Genomic DNA, 22,846 nt, shown 5'->3' with positions numbered 1-22,846 from the left:
AAATTGGCCAGGCACGGTGGTGCATGCCTGTAATCCCAGCTACTCGGGAGGCTGAGACAGGAGAATCGCTTGAGCCCAGGAGGCAGAGGTTGCAGTGAGCCAAGATCGTGGCACTGCATTCTAGCCTGGGCAACAGAGTGAGACTATCCCAGATAAAAAAAAAAAAGGCAGTGATCCTTAATTATTAGGAATGGAAATGTTCCCAGATGATTTGCCTCAGTTGTTGGAGACAGTCTCGTTCTTGGTTCCTCCAAAGGAAGGAAACCGTTCTCTTGGATCTGTAGTCCAGTGTTGCCTTTTTAATATAGTATCCTTTAGGCAGAGACACAGCTTACCCTTCTTGGGTTCTGACTATTACTAAAGACTCCTTCAGTCCTGATGATCATGCCATCTTTTATATTGCCACCCTCATTGTCCTTATCCAGGCCAGCTGCTGGGTAGACTGCTAACATGTCTACTTCTCATTTAATTGCTGTTCAATGTGTCTGCTTTGTGCTTGTCGCTGTTGGCTGTTAAACTTGCCATTGTGTTAGGGCTTTTTCAGGTTACAAGGATGAGGGGTGATTTGGCTGTCACACACCGTGGGTCATTAATGTAAGGCTATGTGGGGAAATAAACTGGAAGCTGTCAGCAGTCACACAGCCAAGCCACGTGACCACTAGAATATTATTTATTACGGCTCAGAATTCAACAGTACATGTAAGAGACCAATGGTAGTCTCTCCTCTATAGAAATCTCCAAGAGAGTTGATCAATTAATCTTTGGCATACCCTTATTGACATTATTATCATTATTATTAGAGACAGGGTCTCACTCTGTTGTCTAGACTGGAGTGCAGTGGCACAATCATGACTCACTGCAGCCTCAATCTCCTGGGCTCAAGTGATCACCCTGCCTCAGTGCCTTAGCCTCCTGAAGTAGCTAGAACCACAAGCATGTGCCACCACACCTGGCTATTCTTTATATTTTTTGTAGAGAGAGGGTCTCACTATATTGCCCAAACTGGTTTCAAGCTCCTGGCCTCAAGGGATCCTCCCACCTTGGCCTCTCAAAATGGTAGCATTGCAGGGAGGAGCCACCTGGCCTGTCCCCTTACTAGTATTCTTATTTGGATCACTTACAAGCTGACAGTGAACATGAGCTGACAGTGGGCATGTAAAAGCATGAGTGTTAGGTTTGTGCTAAATATGCTTACCTTTGCTTGGGAGTTGAGTCAGTGAAGCCCTGGAAAGAAGTGGCGACATAAAACATGTAAATTATGATCAAGGAATCATTTGTGGTTGTCTTTTTAGAAGAGGCTATAGGAATGGCAAGAACTTAGAGTCTGTTCCAGTAAAGCTATCTGTCATCATTTCTCATAGGATTCTAATGAATCCATCTTTTTGTAGGGAGGATGGAAGTGTTAGAGGTAGATGTCCATCTGTCTGTCAGGATGGCCACATAAGGAATCTATCAGATCTCACATGCCACTCAGACAGTTGTCCATGGGAACATTCTTCAGCAAAAAAAGCACTGATAGAAATAGCAAAATCCAGCTGGGCGCAGTGGCTTATGCCTGTAATCCTAGCAATTTGGGAGGCCAAGGTAGTCAGATCACCTGAAGTCAGGAGTCCGAGATCAGCCTGGTCAATATGGTGAAACCCCGTCTCTACTAAAAATACAAAAATTGGCCGGGCACGGTTACACATGCCTGTAATCTGAGCTACTTGGGAGGCTGAGGCAGGAGAATCATTTGAACCCAGGAAGTGGAGTTGGAGTGAGCCGTGATTGTGCCACTGCATTCCAGCCTGGGCAATAGAGCAAGACTCTCTCAGAGGGGGGAGAAAAAAAAAAGAAATATCAACATCCTGTATAAAAATTTTTTTTTTTCAGTGATCTCAAAGCTCAGTTTTTCTGTTTCCTTTGGGAACTAGGGTCTTATGTTGGGAATATGGAATTATGTTTCTCTGTGCATTTATGTGTATATGTATCTATTACCTCTATATAAGCTCCTCCAATTTTATTTTTCTCTTCTCTTCTTTTCTTTTTTTTTTTTTTTGAGACGGAGTCTCTCTGTATCACCCAGGCTGGAGTGCAATGGTGCGATCTCAGCTCCCTGCAACCTCTGCCTCCCAGGTTCAAGCAATTTTCCTGCCTTAGCCTCCTGAGTAGCTGGAATTATAGGCACCCACCACCACACCCAGCTAATTTTTATGTGTTTAGTAGAGATGGCCTTTCACCATCTTGGCGAGGCTGGTGTTGAACTCCTGACCTTGTGATTCACCTGCCTTGGCCTCCCAAAGTACCGGGATTACAGGTGTGAGCCACTGCACCCAGCCTCTTCTTTCCTTTTTTTTTTTTTTTTTTTTTTTTTTCTCAGAAAGTGAAGCACTAGACAGGGACGTAGGGGATTGGCTTAGGGACAGAGAGAGAGATTTCCATTTTTACATTTTTATCTTTCGATAAAGGTAATAAAAGAATAGCATTTAGCAAAGGGGATATTTTAGGACCTGATACCAGAGAGACCCTAAACTTTCAACTTTGGTACACCAACCCCTTCTAGGTGAAAGGTGGTGAAGCATAGAATGTATGGTTTATTTCCCAGATTCATAATTTATTGGCAGTAATCCTGGGCAAGTCCATTTATGTTTCTGTGCCCCAGTTTTCTATAAAATGAGAATAATGATGCCTTAGAGTCGTTGTGAGGACTGTAGTAGTAAATAAATGTAAAGCACAAAATAGTGCTCAGCAGATAAGTGCTGTGTAAGTGTTGACTGTTACTATTGACTTCTCTGATACCATAATCAATAATTTATTGGCCAGGCATGGTGGCTCACAAGTGTAATTACAACTGTAATCCCAGCACTTTGGGAGGCCAAGGCAGGTGGATCACCTGAGGTCAGGAGCTCAAGACCAGTCTGGCTATCATGAGGAAACCTGGTCTCTACTAAAAATACACAGGCTACCTGGGTGTGGTGGCTCACATAGGTAATCCCAGCTACTCGGGAGACTGAAGGAGGATGATCACTTGAACCCAGGAGGCAGAGACTGCAGTGAGCTGAGATCACACCATTGCACTCCAACCTGGGCGACAGAGTGAGACTCAATCTCCAAATAAACAAGCAAACAAACAAAAATGAACTTATCCAGCAGTCACTTTTCTATTACATAATGTTTGTCTCCAACCTGGATTCTGTAGTAATGGTTTTTTGTTTGTTTGTTTGTTTGTTTGTTTTTTTTTGAGACGGAGTTTCGCTCTTGTTACCCAGGCTGGAGTGCAATGGCGCGATCTTGGCTCACCGCAACCTCTGCCTCCCGGGTTCAGGCAATTCTCCTGCCTCAGCCTCCTGAGTAGCTGGGATTACAGGCACGCGCCACCATGTCCAGCTAATTTTTTGTATTTTTAGTAGAGACGGAGTTTCACCATGTTGACCAGGATGGTCTCGATCTCTTGACCTCATGATCCACCCGCCTCGGCCTCCCAAAGTGCTGGGATTACAGGCTTGAGCCACCGCGCCCGGCGACTGTCCAGTTTTATCTGAGTTGATTTTGTTAATTTATATTAGGCCAGATAATCATCCATTTCATTTGAGTTTCCAAATCTATGATGCTTGAGTATATTCACTATGCATGAATGTCCTCTTCTAATTTAAAAAATACTTTGCAAAAAAATAGTTTTGTCTTTTATATATGGTTCTTTCTTCTTGTCCCCAGATATTTTTTAAAATCTTTCTCCATCTTAGTCTGTCATTATCTATTTGTTTTCCCCAAAGAGAATGCTTTTGTAAATATTTATTCTTTATAACATATTTGGTTTTTTATCTGTTAATTTCAGTTTTCATATTAATTCATTATTCCTGATTTTGTTGAATTTTTAAAAATTTAAATTTACATATAGTAAAGCCTTTTTGGTGTACATTTCTATAAGTATTTATACACGCATAGATTCTTATAATCACCACAGACAGGACACAGAATAATTTGAACAACTCCAGGAATTTCCAAGTGCTGCCCCTTTGTATTCACACTGTCTTTCTACCCTAATCCCTGCCAACCACTGATTTGCTTTTTGTTCCTATAGTTTTGCCTTTTCCAGAATCTCATACATAGACTTACTATAGTATGTAACTTTTTAAGACTGGGTTTTCACCCTGGGCAACAAAGTGAGATGTCGCTAAAAGAAAAAAAAAAAAACCAATTAGCCAGGGGTGGTGGTGCGCATCTCAAGTCCCAGCTACTTGAGAGGCTGAAGTGGAAGGGGAAGGGTTTGAAGCCACAATGAGCCATGATTGTGCCACTGCATTCCAGCCTGGTTGACAGAGTAACACCCTGCCTTAAAAATAAATAAATAAATAAATAAAAGACTGGGTTTTTTGTTTTTTTTTTCCACTTATAATAATGCATTTGAGATCCATCCATGTTGTTGCATGTGTTAAGGAGTTTCTTTTTTAATTTCTAAATAGTATTCCATTTTGTGGATATACCACAGTTAGTTTATCTGTTCACTCAAGCCAGCAGTCCCCAACCTTTCTGGCACCAGGGATAGATTTTATAGAAGACAGTTTTTCCACAGACTGGGGTGGGATGGGGGAATGGTTTCAGGATGACTCAAGCACATTACATTTATTGTGCACTTTATTTCTATTATTACATTGTAATATATAATGAAATAATTATGCAGCTCACCATAATGTAGAATCAGTGGGAGCCCTGAGCTTGTTTTCCTACAAGTAGATGGTCCCATCTGGGGGTGATGAGGACAGTGACAGATCATCAGACATTAGATTCTCATAAGGAGGCTGGGTGAGGTGGCATACGCTACGCCTGTAATCCCAGCACTTTGGGAAGTCGATTGGAGGGCACATCACCTGAGGTCGGGAGTTCAAGATCAGTTTGGCCAACATGGTGAAACCCCCTCTCTACTAATAAATACAAAAATTAGCCTGGCATGCTGGCGAGCACCTGTAATCCCAGCTACTCAGGAAGCTGAGGCAGGAGAATCCTTGAACCTGGGAGGGAGAGGTTGCAGTGACAACCTGGGTGACAAAATGAGACTATGTCTCAAATTTAAAAAATTCTAATAAGGAGCACGTAACCTAAGACCCTCACAGGTGCTTGTGCAGTTCAGTAGGGTTCACACTCTTGTGAGAAATCTAATACCTCTGCTTATCTGACAGAAGGCAGAACTCAGCCAGGCTGCAGTGCAGTGGTGCTATCTCGGCTCACTGCAACCTCTGCCTCCCAGGTTCAAGCGATTCTCCTGCCTCAGCCTATATAGTAGCTGGGACTACAGGTGCGCGCCACCACACCCTGCTAATTTTTGTATTTTTAGTAGAGACAGGGTTTCACCATGTTGGCCAGGATGGTCTCAATCTCTTGACTTTGTGATCGGCCGCCTTGGCCTCCCAAAGTGCTGGGATTACAGGCATAAGCCACCACGCCCAGCCTCTTTTGTTTTATTTTATTTTAGAGATGGAGTTTTGCTGTGTTGCCCAGGCTGGAGTGCTGTGGTACGATCTTGGCTTACTGCAACCTCCACCGCCAAGGTTTCAGCAGTTCTCCTGCCTCAGCCTCCTGTGTAGTTGGGGTTATAGGTCCCTGACACCATACTGGGCTAATTTTGTATTTTTAGTAGAGATGGGGTTTTACCATGTTGGCCAACCTGGTCTCGAACTCCTGACCTGAAGTGATCTGCCCGCCTTGGCCTCCCAAAGTGCTGGGATTACAGGCATGAGCCACTGCTCCTGGCCAAAATGTCCCTTAATTTGGATTGTCCAATGTCTCCTCGTGATTAGATTCAGATTATGTATCTTTGATAGCATTATCACTGAGTTTGCTTTGGCTGCTTAAGGTGGTGTCTGCCAGATTTTTTTTCACTGTAAAGTTACTCTTGCTCCTCTTAGTAATTAATAAGTATTTTGTAGGAAGTACTTTGAAACTATGTAGCTATTCCAGCCTTCATCAGACTTTCATATTATTTATTTTTACCTGTGTTGATTCATCGTTTTCCATTTTATGCAGATTACAACCTGTTATTATCATTGCTTCTTGTGTTAAAAGAAAAACTTTAGACACATGTAACAGAGTTTAATGAGCAAAGAAGAATTTACAAATAAGGCAGTGTCCAGAACTACAATAGGTTCAGATACAGCCTGAAGCTGCCACATGGTTGGATAACATTTATGGACAGAAAAAGGAAAGTGACATGTAGAAAACAGGTGAGATACAGAAACAGCTGGATTGGTTACAGCTCATTTGCTTTATTTGAACGCAGTTTGAACAGTTTTCTGCCTGTGATTGGTTGAAACTTGAGTACTTTTTACAAAAGTAGATTATAGTCTGTTAATGTATTTAGTTAGGTTGTAGTCACTATGTGTGGAGAAACCGTTAGGCCAAACTTAAAATCTGTAAGGAGACCACTTTAGGGTAAACTTAACAATTGTGATGCTCAAATTGTTCCTGTTAGTGGAAAATGGTATCTAGAAACCAAGTTCTGGGTGCTAGATGTGATCATTTCTGATGGGGTGTCACTGTTTTCAGGTCCTCTTAGTAAAGTTAGACAAAGCTAGGGAATATATATTTGCCTATACATTTTTGTATATACACACATACATATGTCTGTTTCTGTATCAATCTATCTATATTGAAGCCTATGAGTTCTCACTGATTCTGATCTAATACCATACAATTCATTCTTTTTTGTTTCCTTGACTCTGCATTGAAGGAAAAGAATTCATTCTTGTTTTCTTCCTCTCCTTATTTATAACTCCTTTATCTGATAATGAGGCTTGGTGTACAGCTGTAGTCCTAGCTACTTGGAGGCCAAGGCAGGAGGACCCTTGAGCCCAGGAGTTCAAAGCTGTAGTTGGCTATGATTATACCACTGCACTCCAGCCTGGGAAACAGAGTGAGACCGTGTCTCTTAAAAACAAATAAAAAGAATAATGAAAAATGAAAGCCAAGTTTCTCATTATCATTTGTAGCTTTCTCTCTCTCTCTTTTTTTAATGGTAGAAACCACTTTATTAATAAGAAATGCAAATACTTCACCCAGAATCTACGTAAGAAAAGCAACGCATATCACTCAAAAAGAGAAAATGAAAAAGGCAATGCATGTGGCTTTTCCTCATATACTGTGGAAAAAATTTTAAAGAATACTATTAACCTCCTTAAGTCCCATATTTATTGAAGTGTCTTTTCAAATTGCACACCATTTGTACAGGCAGGTTCTCTGTTTTTTTAGAGACAGGGTCTCACTTTGTTGCCTACCCTGGATTGCATGATCCAGTGGTGTGATCATAGCTCATTGCAACTTTGAACTCCTGGACTCAAGTGATCCTCCCACCTCAGGCTCTTGACTAGCTGGGACTTCAGGCATGACCCATTGCCCAGCGATGTCTCTCCATTTTGTATTCATACTTTCTTGTTCAAATAAAAGTAACTTGAATGAAGGGATGGGGCACAGGGATTTGTTTGTTTGACTGTTTCTGTGGTTACTTGTCTCGGTATTTGCTATTCCTGAGCTGGGAGATCTTTAGTTCTAACCATGAACTTTCCAAAGTTGACAGCCAGGTAGTAAGAGATGACAAGTGTAAGTACAAAGATTTTTCAGAGAGAGTAATGTGACATGGTTTTTCTGTTTTACCCAGAGCTCTAATGTTCTGAAGGATTGAAATGATAAGGATACATTTTATATTTTATGGTAATACAGTCTCAGAAAAAAAAAAAGGCTTACATAGTAGGTATATATATTTATGAAGTAAATAAGATACTTTGATACAGGCATACAATGCATAGTAATCACATCAGGGTAAATGGGATATCCATACCTCAAGCATTTATCCTTCATGTTACAAACATTCCAGTTATGCTCTCAAAGTTATTTTGAAATGTACAGTAAATTTTTGTTGGCTGTAGTTGCCATGTTGTGCTATGAAATATTAGATCTTCATTTTATCTAATTATTTTTTGTACCCATTAACCATCCCCTTTTCCCTCCACCCCAGTGCTCTTCCCAGCCTCTGATAATTGTCATTCCACTTTCTGTCTTCATGAGTTCAATTATTTTAATTTTTAGCTCCCACAAATGAGTGAAAACATGCGAACTTTGTCTTTCTGTGCCTGGTTTATTTCACTTAACATAATGTGTTCATTCCAGTTCTATCCATGTTTTTGTAAATGACAGGGTTTTACTCTTTTTACGGCTGAATAGTACTCCATTTTGTATATGTACTACGTTTTTTTAATGTTTGTTTCTTGATGGACATTTAGGTTGCTTCCAAATCCTGGCTATTATGAATAGTACTGCAATAAACATGGGAGTGCAGATACCTTTTTGACATACTGATTTCATTTTCTTTGTATAAATATCCAGTAGTAGGATTTCTGGATCATATGGTAGTTTTATCTTTAGTTTTTGTGAGGAACTGCCATACTGTTCTCCATAGTGGCTGTACTAATTTACATTCCCGCCAACAGTGTATAAGGGTTCCCTTTTTTCCACATTCTTGTCAGCTTTCATTATTGCCTGTCTTTTGCATAAAAGCCATTTCTCCTGGGATGAGATGATATTTCATTGTAGCTTTGATTTGGAGTTCTCTGATTATCAGTGATGTTGAACACCTTTTTATATATCTGTCATTTGTATGTCTTCTTTTGAGAAGTGTCTATTCATATCTTTTGCCTATTTTAAAATTGAATTATTAGATTTTTTTAATTGAATTGTTCACATTCCTTATACATTCTGGTTATTAATCCCTTGTCAGATGGATAGTTTGAAGATATATTCTCCTGTTCTGTGTGTTGTCACTTCACTTGATTGTTTCCTTTGCTGTGCAGAAGCTTTTTAACTTGACACAATCCCATTTATCTATTTTTGCTTTAGTTGCCTGTGTTTCTGGGGTATTACTCAAGAAATCTACGCCCAGACCATTGTCCTGGAAAATATTCTCAATGTTAATGTTTAGCAGTTTCAGAGTTTGAAGTCTTACATTTAAGTCCTTAATCCATTTTGATTTGATTTTTTTATAAGGTGAGAGATAGGGGTCAAGTTTCATTTTTCTGCATGTGGACATCCAGTTTCCCCAGCACCATTTATTGAAGAGACTGTCTTTTTCCCAGTGTATATTTTGATGCCTTTGTCAAAAATGAGTTCAGTGTGCTGTGTGGATGTCTTTCTGGGTTCACTATTGTGTTCCATTGGTTTGCGTGTCGGTTTTTATGCCAGTACCGTGCTGTTTTGGTTACTATAGCTCTATAGTATAATTTGAAGTAAGGTAATATGATTCCTCCAGTTTTGTTCTTTTTCTTGGGATGGCTTTGATTATTCTGGGCCTTCTGTGCTTCCATAAAAATTTTTGGAATATTTTTCTATTTCTGTGAAGAAAGTCATTGGTATTTTGATAGTGATTGCAAGTATTTTTCATACTACCCCAGTTAAATTGTTTGTTTGTTTTTTTTTTTTTTTTCCCCCAAGACAGTCTCTTGCTTCATTGTCCAGGCTGGAGTGCAGTGGCATGATCATAGCTCACTGTAGCCTCAACCTCCTGGTGCAAGCAATCCTCCCACCTCAGCCTCCGAAGTAGCCAGGACTACAGATGCACACTACCACACCCAGCTAATTTTGTTTATTTTTTGTAGAGACAGGGTCTTACCATGTTGCCCAGGCTGGTCTTGAACTCCTGGACTCAAAGGATCTTCTTCCTTAGCCTCCTAAAGTGCTGGGATTACAGGTTTGAACCACCGTGCGTGGCCTATAGTTTTCATTGTTGAGATATCTTTCACTTTGGTTAAGACTAGTCCTAGGTATCTTATTTTATTTTGTAGCTATTGTAAATGGGATTGCATTCTTGATTTTTTTCTTTTCAGATTGTTCTCTTTTGGCATATAGAAATGCTACTGATTTTTATATGTTGATTTTGTATCTTGCAACTTTACTGAATTTGTTTATGAGTTCTAACAGGTTTTTGATGGAGTCTTAAGGTTTTTCCAAATATAAGATCATATCATCTGCAAACAGGGATAGTTCAACTTCTTCCTTTCCAATTTGGATGCCTTTTCTTTCTTTCTTTCTCTTATCTGATTGCTCTAGCTAAGACTTCTCCATTGTATACCAGTGGTGAAAATAGGCATTGTTGTCTTCTTCCAGATCCTAGAGGGAAAGGCTTTCATTTTTTTCCTGTTCAGTATGATGCTAGCTGTGGATCTCTTCTTGTATATGGCTTTTATTGTGTTGAGGTATGTTCCCTCTATACCCAGGTTTTCAAGAATTTTTATTTTAAGGGATGTTTAATTTTATCAAATGCTCTTACAGCATTAATTGAAATGATCACATGATTTTGTCCTCCAGTCTGTTGACATGAGGTATCATATTCATTGATTTGTATATATTGAACCATCCTTGTGTCCTGGAATAAATTCCACTTGGTAACGATGAATGATCCTTTTTTTTTTTTTCTTTTTTTGTGAGACAGAGTCTCTGTTGCCCAGGCTGGAGTGTAGTGGTGTCGTCTCGGCTCACTGCAACCTCTGCCTGCTGGGTTCAAGTGATTCTCCTGCCTCAGCCCCCTGACTAGCTGGGACTGCAGGTGTGTGCTACAACATCCAGCTAATGTTTTGTATTTTTAGTAGAGACAGAGTTTCACCGCGTTAGCCAGGATAGTCTTTTTTTTTTCCAAGAATATTTATTTGAATGCAAATTATAATAGTAAATTGAAACATTTAAAACATGAACTTGTCCTGTTAATTGCCATTCTAAATAATTTAATCAAAGTCCGCCATCCTGATTTCTTTCTCACTTTGTCTTTTCCAAGCAGTTAAGAACCTAAATCTTGAAAATCGCCATGTGCCAAACTTGAAAGGCCTACCCCATCTTTTTGGCTTTATTTTTTATTTATTTATTTTTTAATGTTTTTAAATTTAAATTCTTATATCAGTAGTTTTTGGAGTAGAGGTGGTTTTGGGTAACATGGACAAGTTCTTTTTTAAAAAAAATTATTTTACTTTAGGTGCTGGGGTACATGTGCAGGTCAGGAAGGGTTGTTGCATAGGTGCATACTATATCTGGAATTTCTTCCCATGTTTTCTGTCCCCACCCTTCCCCCCCCCCTTTTTCCCTCCCCAGCCCACCACCGCAACTGCCCCCAGTGTGTGATGCTCCTCTCGCTGAGTCCATGTGTTCTCATTGTTCAACAACCGCCATGAGTGAGAACATATGGTGTTTGGTTTTCTGTTCTTGTGTCAGTTTTCTGAGAATGATGGTTTCCAGATTCATCCAAGTCCATGCAGAGGACACGAACTCATCATTTTTGATGGCTGCATGGTATTCCATGGTGTATATGTGCCACATTTTCTTTGTCCAGTCTATCATTGATGGGCATTTGGGTTGGTTCCAGGTCTTTTCTATTGTAAACAGGGCTGCAGTGAATATATGTGTGCATATGTCTTTATAGTAGAACGATTTATAGTTCTTTGGGTATATACTTAGTAATGGGTTTGCTCGGTCAAATGGAATTTCTGTTTCTAGATCCTTGAGAAATCGCCACACTGTTTTCCACAATGGTTGAACTAATTTACATTCCCACTAATTGTGTAAGTGTGTTCCTATTTCTCCACATCCTCTCCAGCATCTGTTGTCTCCAGATTTTTTAATGATTGCCATTCTAACTGGCGTGAAATGGTATCTCAATGTTGTTTTGATTTGCATTTCTCTAATGACCAGTGATGATGAACATTTTTTCATATGTTTGTTGGCCTCATATATGTCTTCTTTTGAAAAGTGTCTGTTCATATTCTTCATCCACTTTTGAAGGGGGTTGTTTTTTTTCTTATATATCTGTTTTAGTTCTTTGTAGATTCTGAATATTAGCCCTTTGTTAGATGGGTAGACTGCAAAAACTTTTTTCCCATTCTTTTGGTTGCTGGTTTGCTCTAATGATGGTTTCTTTTGCTGTACAAAAGCTCTGAATTTTAATTAGATCCCATTTGTCTATCTTGGTTTTTGTTGCCATTACTTTTGGTGTTTCAGTCATGAAGTCCTTGCCTGTGCCTGTGTCTGGGATGGTTTTGCCTACGTTTTCTTCTAGTGTTTTTATGGTGTTATGTTTTATGTTTACATCTTTAATCCATCTGGAATTAATTTTAGTGTAAGGTGACAGGAAGGGGTCCAGTTTCTGCTTTCTGCACGTTGCTAGCCAGTTTTCTCAACACCGTTTATTAAACATGGAGTCCTTTCCCCATTGCTTATTTTTGTCAGGTTTGTCAAAGATCAGATGGTTGTAGATGTATGGTATTGCTTCTGAGGCATCTGTTCTGTTCCATTGATCTACGTCTCTGTTTTGTTATCAGTACCCTGCTGTTTTGATTACTGTAGACTTGTAGTATAGTTTGAAGTCCAGCATTGTGATGCCTCCAGCTTTGTTCTTTTTGCTTAGGATTGTCTTGGCTATGCAGGCTCTCTTGTGATTCCATATGAAATTTAAGGTGGTTTTTCCCAGTTCTGTGAAGAAGGTCATTGGTAGCTTGATGGGGATAGTGTTGAATCTATAAATTACTTTGGGCAGTAAGGCTATTTTCACAGTATTGGTTCTTCCTAACCATGGGCATGGAATGTTTTTCCATCTGTTTGTGTCTTCTCTTATTTCCTTGAGTAGTGCTTTGTAGTTCTCCTTGAAGAGGTCCTTTATGTCCTTTGTTAGTTTTATTCATAGGTATTTTATTCTGTTTGTAGCAGTTGTGAATGGGAGTTCACTCTTGATTTGGTTTTCTGTTTGTCTGTTATTGGTATGTAGGAATGCTTGTGATTTCTGCACATTGATTTTGTATCCTGAGACTTTGCTGAAGTTGCTTATCAGTTTGACAAGATTTTGGGCTGAGACAATGGGGTCTTCTAGATATACAATCATGTAATCTGCAAATAGAGACAGTTTGACTTCCTCCTTTCCTAATTGAATACCCTTTATTTCTTTTTCTTGCCTGATTGCTCTGGCTAGAACTGCCAATACTACATTGAATAGGAGAGGTGAGAGAGGGTATCCTTGTCTAGTGCCTGATTTCAAAGGGAATACTTCCAGCTTTTGCCCGTTCAGTATGATATTGGCTGTAGGTTTGTCACATATAACTTTTATCATTTATAATACATTCCATTGATACCTAGTTTATTGAGAGTTTTTAGCATGAAGGGCTGTTGAATTTTGTCAAAGGCCTTCTCTGCATCTATTGAGATAATCATGTGGGTTTTTCTTTGGTTCTGTTTATGTGGAACTTTCTTTGATTACGTTTATGGACTTCTGTATGTTGAACCAGCCTTGCATCCCTGAGATGAAGTCTACTTGATTGTGATGAATAAGCTTTTTGATGTGCTGTTGCATTTGGTTTGCCAGTATTTTATTGAAGATTTTTGCGTCGATGTTTATCATGGATATTGGCCTGAAGTTTTCTTTTTTAGTTGAGTCTGCCTGGTTTTGGTATCAGAATGATGTTGGTCTCATAAAATGAATTAGGGAGGATTCTCTCTTTTTGTATTGTTTGATATAGTTTCAGAAGGAATTGGAACCAGGTCCTCTTTGTACGTCTGGTAGAATTCGGCTGTGAACCCATCTGGACCTGGACTTTTTTTGGTTGGTAGGCTATTGATAGCTGCCTCAACTTCAGCGCTTGTTATTGGTCTATTCAGGGTTTCAACTTCCTCCTGGTTTAGTCTTGGTAGAGTACAAGTGTCCAGGAATTTATCAATTTCTTCCTGGTTTACTGGTTTATTTGCATAGAGCTGTTTGTAGTAATCTCTGATGATAGCTTGTATTTCTGTGGTATCAGTGGTGATATCCCCTTTATCGTTTTTTTATTGCATCTATTTGATTCTTCTCTGTTTTCTTTTTTGTTAGTCCAGCTAGTGGTCTGCCTGTTTTGTTGATCTTTTAAAAAAGAATCAGCTCCTGTATTTATTGATTTTTTTGAAGGGTTTTTTGTGTGTCTGTGTCCTTTAGTTCGACTCTGATCTTAGTTATTTCTTGTCTCCTGCTAGCTTTTCAGTTCTTTTTATCTTCCTCCTCTAGCTCTTTCAATTTTGATGATAGGGTATCAATTTTAGATCTTTCCTTGTTTCTCATGTGGGCATTTATTGCTATAAATTTCCCTCTCGACACTGCTTTAAAGGTGTCCCAGAGATTCTGGTAGGTTGTGTCTTCATTCAGATTGATTTTGAAGAACATCTTTATTTCTGCCTTCATTTCATTGTTTATCCTGTCGACACTCAGAAACAAGGTGTTCAGTTTCCAACTGAACACCTTATGTGGATTTCAGAGTGTTTCTTAATCCTGAGTTCTAATCTCATTGTGCTGTGGTCTGATAGACTGTTTGTTATGGTTTCTGTTCTTTTGCATTTGCGGAGGAGTGATTTGCTTCGAGTGTTGTGGTCAATTTTGGATTAAGTGTGATGTGGTGCTGAGAAAAATGTATATTCTGTGGATTTGGGGTGGAGCGTTCTGTATATGTCTGTTAGTTCTGCTTGGTCTAGCTCTGCGTTCAAGTCCTGGATATCCTTGTTAATTTTCTGTCTTGTTAATCTGTCTAATAATGACAGTGGAGTGTTCAAGTCTCCCACTGTTATTGTGTGGGAGTATAAATCTCGTTTTAGGTCATTAAGAACTTGCTTTATGTATCTCGGTGCTCCTCTATTGGGTGCATATATATTTAGGATCGTTAGCTCTTCTTGTTGCGTTGATCCTTTTACCATTATGTAATGCCCTTCTTTGTCTATTTTGATCTTTGTCGAAGTCCGTTTTGTCAGAGACTAGGATTGCAACCTCTGCTTTTTTTTTGTTCTCCATTTGCTTGGTAAATCTTCTTCCATCCCTTTATGTTGAGTCTGTGTGTATCCTTGTATGTGAGATGGGTTTCCTGAATACAGCACACCGATGGGTTCTGACTTTTTATCGTTTGCCCGTCTGTGTCTTTTGATTGGGGCATTTAGGCTGTTTACATTCAATGTTAACATTGTTATGTGAATTTGATCCTGCCATTTTGTTAGAGGCTGGTTTTCTTGCCCATTAGCTATCATTTTCTTCATTGGATTTTTGGTGTTTGCCATTTGGTGTGCTTTTGCAGTGGCTGGAACTTGTTACTTTCCGTCCTTAGTGTTTCTTTCAGGAGCTCTTGTAGGGCAGGTCTGATGGTGACAAAATCTCTAAGTAATTTCTTGTCTTATGTAAAGGATTTTATTTCTTCTTCGCTTATGAAGCTTAGTTTGGCTAGATATGAGATTCTGGGTTAAAAGTTCTTTTCTTTAAGGATGTTGAATATTGGTCCCCACTCTCTTCTGGCTTGTAGGGTTTCTGCTGAGAGATCCACTGTCAGCCTGATTGGCTTCCCTCTGTCGGTGACCTGACCTTTCTCTCTGGCTGCCCTTAGCATTTTTTCCTTCATTTCAACCCTGGTGAATCTGACCATTATGTGCCTTGGGATTGCTCTTCTTGAGGAATATCTTTGTGGAGTTCTCTGTATTTCTTGAATTTGAAATTTGGACTGCCTTGCTAGGCTTGGGAAGTTCTCCTGGATAATATCCTGGAGCATGTTTTTCAGCTTGGATTCATTCTGCCCATCATATTCAGGTACACTGATCAAGTGTAGATTAGGTCTTTTCACATAATCCCATATTTCTTGGAGGCTTTGTTCGTTTCATTTCCCTTTTTTTTTTGGTCGTGCCTGCTCTTTTTACTTCATTGAGTTGATCTTCAATCTCTATCTTTTCTTCTGCTTGATCAATTCAGCTATTAAAACTTGTGTTTGCTTCACATAGTTCTCATGCTGTGTTTTTCAACTCCATTAAGTCGTTTATGTTCTTCTCTAAGATGGTTATTCTAGTTAGCATTTCTTCTAACCTTTTTTCAAGGCTTTTGGTTTCTTTGCATTGAGTTAGAACGTGTTCCTTTAGCTCAGAAATGTTTGTTATTATCCACCTTCTGAAGCCTGTTTCTGTCTGTTCGTTGCACTCCTTCTCAGTCATGATGTGATCCTGTGTTGTTGAGGAGTTGTGATCTCTTGAAGGAGAAGAGGTGTTCTGGTCTGTGATGGTTTCAACTTTTTTGCACTTTTTCCCCATCTTCATGGATTTTCCTGGCTGTGGTCTCAGGGAGCTGCTTGATGTGATTGCTTGTCTGCCTGTCAAGGTGCTACTTGGTTTCTGTGGACTCCTTCAGGTTGCTAGGTAAGCTTCCTGTGTGTTTTTTGTTTACACTGGGAGTTTAGGCCCACCTCTTCCGCTGACCTCAAGGCACTGCTGGGTGATCAAGACCGCCATCCTGTTGCTATGTAGGCTTCCTGTGTTTTTTGTTAAAATCTGAGGCCTAGTCCCACCCTTTTAATGGTAGGCTATGTCCTTCCTCCACAGGGCTCGATTATTCAGGGTTCAGCTCAGACTGTGGCACTGGCTGGGCAACCTGCTAGAATTAGTGCTTCAGCCCTCTGGGATATGTGGGGGAGGGTAGGAACCTGCCTAACCGCACTGCCTGTTTCCCTGTTTTCAGCTCCCTCTCTCCGGTCATGGGGGAGGGGCCTGCCCAGCTGCTCAGGCCGGCTATGGGCTCATACATTTGCCTAGATCTGTGTGCCAATCCAGGGCACTGTCCTGTATTATTATTCAACTCTGCGCTTGTAATTCCTGGTGCTTGACTGGCAAAGATCCTCTGTTCTGTGTATTGCTGAGGCTCTGGGGGGAGTGCTGTGTCTGGACCAGAGTGCCAGAGGGGGAGCCTCCAATTCACTGGTCAGATGCACTTTCTGGGTGAAGTGTCACCCCTCCCCACCTTGGTCTGCCCTGCTGTGGCTTTGCTCACCATGGGACCAGACCCGTTGAAATGCACCTGGTACCTCAGTTGGAGCTAGAAGATCTCTGGATTTCTGTGTCTCTCTTGCTGTGTGTTGTGCACTGGAGTTGTGTCTATTCGGCCATCTTGACTCCCTCCCTTTTTATCCAGGATAGTCTTGATCTCCTGGCCTCATGATCTGCCCGCCTTGGCCTTCCAGAGTGCCAGGATTACAGTTGTGAGCCACCGAGCCAGCCTAAATGATGTTTTAAACATACTGTTGAATTCAGTTTGCTGGATTTTGTTGAAGATTTTTGCATCAATGTTTGTCAGGAATATTAGACTGTAGTTTTCTTTTTTTGGTGTATCTTTGTGTCATTTTGACATCAGAGTAATACTGGCCTTAACAGATGAATTTGCAAGTACTCCCTTTTTCGTTTTTTTTTTTTTTTTTTTGGAGTAGCTTTAGTAGGATTGGTGTTAGTTATTCTTAATTGTTTGGCAAAATTCAGCAGTGAAACCATCAGGTTCTGGGCTTTTCTTTGCTGGGAGATTTTTATTGCAGCTTCATTACTTGTTATTGGTCTGTTCAGGTTTTGGATTTCTTCATGGTTGAATTTTGGTACATTGTATGTGTCTACGAATTTTTTTTCCTAGGTTTTCCAATTTATTGGCATAAGTCATAGTAGTCTGTAATGGGCCTTTGCATTTCTGTGGTGTCAGTTATAATGCCTCTTTTTTCATCTCCAATTTTATTTATGTGGGTCTTCTCTTTTTTTCTTAGTTTGCCTAAAGGCTTATTGATTTTATCTTTTCAAAAAAAAACAACTTTTCATTTTATTGATCTTTGGTATTGCTTTGTTCATTTTAATTTCATTTATTTCTGCTCTAATCTTTTTTCTTCTAACTTTGTGTTTAATTCACTCTTGCTTTTCTAGTTCTTTTTTTTTTTTTTAATTAAAAAAAATAGAGATGGTGTCTTGTTATACTGCAAGAGCTTATGGAGCTTGAGCCCAGGCTGATCTTGAATTCCTGGGCTCAAGCGATCTTCTTGCCTTGGCCTCCTAAAGTGCTGGAATTACAGGCATGAGCCACCATACCTGGTCACCTTTCTAGTTTTTAAAATGCATTATTAGGTTATTTGAAGTTTTTCTACTTTATTGATATAGATGCTTATTGCTATAAACTTTTCTCTTAGTAGTACTTTTGCTGTATCCTATTTGTTTTGGTATGTTATGTTTCCATATCCATTTGTTTAAAGAAATTTAGGCTGGGCATGGTGGCTCATGCCTGTAATCCTAGTATTTTGTGATGCCAAGGTGGGCAGACTGCTTGAGCTCAGAAGTTCAGGATCAGCCTGGGTAACATGGTGAAACCCTATTTCTACTAAAATACAAAAAATTAGCCAGGCGTGGTGGTACACACCTGTAGTCTCAGCTTTTTGGGAGACTGAGGCATGAGAATTGCTTGAACCCAGGAGGTGGAGGTTGCAGTGAGCCGAGATCACACCACTGCACTCTAGCTTGGATGACAGAGTGAGATTCTGTCTCCCAAAAAAAAAAAAAAAAAAAAGAAATTTTAAAATTTCCTTCTTATTTTGTTCTTTGACCTACTGGTCATTTAGGAGCATATTGTTTAATTCCTATGTGTATATATAGTTTCCAAAGTTCCTCTTGTTATTGATTTTTAATTTTATTCCATTGTGGTCATATAAGATACTTGATATGATTTCAGCTTTTTTGAATTATTTTATTATTTATTTTTATTTTTTTCCTTAACCTACCTTTCAGGAAGATTTTTAAAAAATTCTTTAAGACTTGTTTTGTGGCCTAACTTTTGCTCTGTTCTTGAGAATGATCCGTGTGCTGATGAGAAGAATGTGTATTCTGCAGCCATTGGATGAAATGTTCTGTAAATACCTATTAGGTCCATTTTCTTTACAGTGCAGATTAAGTCCTACATTTCTTTGTTTATTTTCTGTCTGAATGATCTGTTCAATGCTGAAAGTGACATGTTGAAGTCTCCAGCTATTACTGTATTGAGGTCTCTCTCTCTGTCTGTCTCTCTCTTTGACTCTAATATTTGCTTTATACATCTGGGTGATCCAGTATTGAGTGAATATATATTTATAACTGTTACATCCTCTTGTTAAATTGACCCCTTTATCATTATATAATGACCTTTTTTCTTGAAATCTATTTTTTCTGATTTACATACAGCTACTTCTGCTCTTTTTTGGTTTCTGTTTGCACAGAATATCTTTTTCTCTCACTTTGTTTTCAGTGTATGTGTGTCTTTATAGGTGAAGTGTGTTTCCTGTAGGCAACAGATTGTTGGGTCTTGTTTCTAAAATCCATTTAACTCTGTCTTTTGATTGGACAGTTTAGTCTCTTTACGTTCAACGTTGTTGATTAGTAAGGACTTCTGCCATTTTGTTATTTGTTTTCTGGTTGTTTTGTGGTCTTTTCTTTCCTCCTTTTCATACTCTCTTCCTGTTTTGTGAAGGTGATTTTCTCCGGTGACATCTTTTAATTTCTCTTTATTTTTTTGTGTCTCTTTTGTATGTGTTTTGATTTGAGGTTAGCATGAGGCTTGCAAATAACCTATTCATTTAAACTGATGGCAGCTTGACACTGATTATTAAAATTAACAAAGAGAAAACTAATAAAAATGCCTGTAATCCTAGCTACTCAGGAGGCTGAGGTGGGATGATCCCTTGAGCCCAGGAGTTTGAAGCTGCAATAAGCTATGATTGTGTCACTGCACTTCATTCTGGCTGACAGGATAAAACCATGTCTCTTAAGAAAAAAGGCCGGGCGCGGTGGCTCAAGCCTGTAATCCCAGCACTTTGGGAGGCCGAGGCGGCTGGATCACGAGGTCAAGAGATCGAGACCATCCTGGTAACATGGTGAAACCCCGTCTCTACTAAAAATACAAAAAATTAGCTGGGCATGGTGGCACGTGCCTGTAATCCCAGCCACTCAGGAGGCTGAGGCAGGAGAATTGCCTGAACCCAGGAGGCGGAGGTTGCGGTGAGCCGAGATCGCGCCATTGCACTCCAGCCTGGGTAACATGAGTGAAACTCCGTCTCAAAAAAAAAAGAAAAAAAAAGGGCCAGTCACAGTGGCTCACACCTGTAATCCCAGCATTTTGGGAGGCCGAAGTATGTGGATTGCTTGAGCCCAGGAGTTCAAGACCAGCCTGGACAACATGGGGAGACCTGTCTTTACAAAAATACGAAAAAATTAGCTGGGCATGGTGGAGTACACCTGTAGTTCCAGCTACTTGGGAGGCCAAGGTAGGGAGATAATTTGAGCCCAGGAGGTCAAGGCTGCAGTGAGCCAAGGTTGCGCCACTGCACTCCAGCCTAGGGGAAAGAGCGAGACCCTGTCTCAGTTAAAGAAAAGAAACAGGAAGTATAGTCTTGAGTTAGTAGCTCCTGCCTTTGTCCCTTATTAAGTGTATTATTTTGTTTAATCTTCACAACAAACCTGTATTACAGATAGAAAAATAATCATTTTATACCTAAAGAAAGTGAGGTTTACGAAGTTTAAATAATTTGCCCAAGATGACACAGCTTTGAAGTGTAAGAAAACACTACACCTTGGAATCATATCAGAGGAGTCACAGAATTGAAGGGAAAATTGAAAAATGGGCAGAAAGGCATACATAGGATGTTAAGCAGCAGGGACCCCATGCAGAACTATGTCACAGAATTGTCTGATTTGTACCACACTTGGCACTTCTACCACTGTATGCTCAGCAGGCTATTGGATCCTTGATGCCAGCATGGACAATTATTAACTATTGTTTATTTTTATGTTTTTCAAGTGATAATCTAGTTGTCAAGTGACGTCTAGTTGTCTGGCCTAATTTTTTTTTCCTCTTTTTTATTTTTTTATTTTTTTGAGATAGAGTCTCACTCTGTCACCCAGGCTAGAGTGCAATGGTGCAATCTCAGTTCATTGCAACCTCTGCTTCCTGGGTTCAAGCAAGTCTCCTGCCTCTGCCCCCGGAGTAGCTGGGATTACAGGTGGCCACCACAAAGCCTGGCTAATTTTTTGTATTTTTAGTAGAGACGGGTTTTTGCCATGTTGGCCAGGCTGGTCTCGAACTCCTGACCTCAGGTGATCCACTTGCCTCATCCTCCCAAAGTGCTGGAGTTACAGATGTGAGCCACCGCCCCTAGCCCTGTCTGGCCTCATTTCATGTGCTAGTGTTGTCCTAGGTGGAGAGTAGTATCTGGCCTTCTCGGCTTCTGTAGTAGAGCATTGAGCCACGCTTCCCACCAAGACTGACACAACCAAAGATTCAAAGGAAGAGTATTTTGATGCTGGGCAACAATAATACAAAGGGTAAATGTCCACCTTAACAGTATGGGTATGTAGATGCCCATGCAGCATTCTGCCAAAGACTGGCTGAACTGAGAAGCTGTGCCTTTCCCCTAAGGCTGGCTATTTTTTCCTGAGACCAGACTCTGCCAAACAGATCTCAGTAGGACTTCCAGATCTCAGTAGGACTTCCAGGCAATATGCCAAGTACAGGAGTTTTAACATGAGGACCTCTGCCTATTTCTGATTCACTAAAATGGTGTAAATGACCAGCAAAACCAGCCAGCTCTTGGGGTCATTCTGAGGAGGGAGTGTGTAGAAAATAGATGCACATGGAAAATACACCTCCCTAACTTCTGGTCTTACTGGATCTTCAGTGTGGTATCTTAAGACCCTGAATTTCTATGTTATTGGGCAATATTTCACTGCAGCTTTACCTGATTAACCATATGAAACATTTTCTTGCAAGAGATACAGAATTATTTTGCTTGCATTTCTTTGCTCTTCTACACTGTCTTTGCCTTAAGGTTAGAGACCATATTACTTTTGTATCTTCAAGTCTAGTATTGTATCTAGATACAGTAGGGACTTGAAAAAATATTTGATGGGCTGAATGAATGGATTTTCCTTAGCTATCTTATTATGAAACTGAATTGATTCTTATGAAATCGTAGTGAATTAATAGTCATGGATGTTTGAAATATTTTATAATTTTTTTAGATTAGAAAATAATTGTAAATCTGCTATGAGAAGAAGGACCACAGTGATATTTCCTCTGCTTTTGTTGTTACAGGTGTTCCAGGATTTAGGGATGGAAGTACTGTCTGGAGTTACCAAAGGCTATAACATAAGCGTTTTCGCTTATGGACAGACAGGCTCTGGGAAGACATACACCATGCTGGGGACCCCAGTGAGTATTATAATTAGATATATTCCTAATGCCACAGCAAGCCTTAACCTTGCATTGTCCTTACTACTGTGAGATAGAATATGATTTATGTAGTAGGTCAACTTTAAAGGAGATTTAATGAGTCTTCTGTTTTAAGAATGAGTTTTTCAGCATGTAATTGGAAGGTAAACTGAATAATTAGCCCCTCCTTATTAAACACTGAAGACCCTTAGAATTATACAGCTCCCTTCAACAAAGCAATTCTCAGTCCTACTGATTTTCTTTCGTTACCTCCAGGTTCCTTACTTGAAGCTGTTTTACACCTTTGTTGTGGATAAGACCTGGACTAAATCTTAAGTGCAGCCTACAGCTGTGCAGAGATTCCATTATTGTGGCCAAGCTCCAAGCCTACATGTGTTATATCTGTGTGTTAGAAGAAAGCAGGAAGGTTAGCTCCTGAGCCAAGGGTTTTCACAAGTATGTAAGATTTAATAAGAGCCTTCCTTTATCATAGAAAATTAGGAGAGCAGAGTTCCTTAATAAGAATACCTTGTTGTTTTAGGTTTAGAAGTATCCTGGTAGGGGTGCCAGGTACAGTGGCTCACACCTATAATCTCAACACTTTGGTGTGGCTGAGGCAGAAAGATCCCTTAAGCCCAGGAGTTTGAGACCAGTCTGGGCAACATAGGGAGTCCCCATCTCTACATAAAATACCAAAACCAGCTGGGCATGGGGGCACACACCTGTGTTCCCAGCTAGTTAGGAGGCTGAGGTGGGAGGCTGCAATGATCAGCCATGATCTTGCCACTGTACTCCAGCCAGGACAACAGACTAAGAGACCCTGTCTCA

At 40.0% G+C, this 22,846-nt stretch overlaps 1 protein-coding gene across 4 annotated transcripts in view; it reads left to right on the top strand.

Annotated features, from left to right (window-relative positions):
- The window catches only part of STARD9 (StAR related lipid transfer domain containing 9), a 151,991-nt gene that overhangs the window by 37,915 nt on the left and 91,230 nt on the right, over positions 1–22,846 (top strand). For all 4 annotated transcript variants that reach the window (XR_004274972.1, XM_032297823.1, XM_032297826.1 and 1 more), the window contains one exon: positions 21,902–22,018. Coding sequence is in view for 3 of the 4 variants with exons in the window: in XM_032297823.1 (XP_032153714.1) it covers positions 21,902–22,018 (117 nt within the window). In the remaining variant the exon portion in view is untranslated. The remainder of the gene's footprint in view (positions 1–21,901; positions 22,019–22,846) is intronic.

This window comes from Sapajus apella, unplaced genomic scaffold (genome assembly GCF_009761245.1).
Source record: "Sapajus apella isolate SASKATOON/1434 unplaced genomic scaffold, GSC_monkey_1.0 scaffold37, whole genome shotgun sequence".
NCBI classification, from domain to species: domain Eukaryota; kingdom Metazoa; phylum Chordata; class Mammalia; order Primates; family Cebidae; genus Sapajus; species Sapajus apella.
This window is presented reverse-complemented; position numbering and strand designations above follow the sequence as displayed.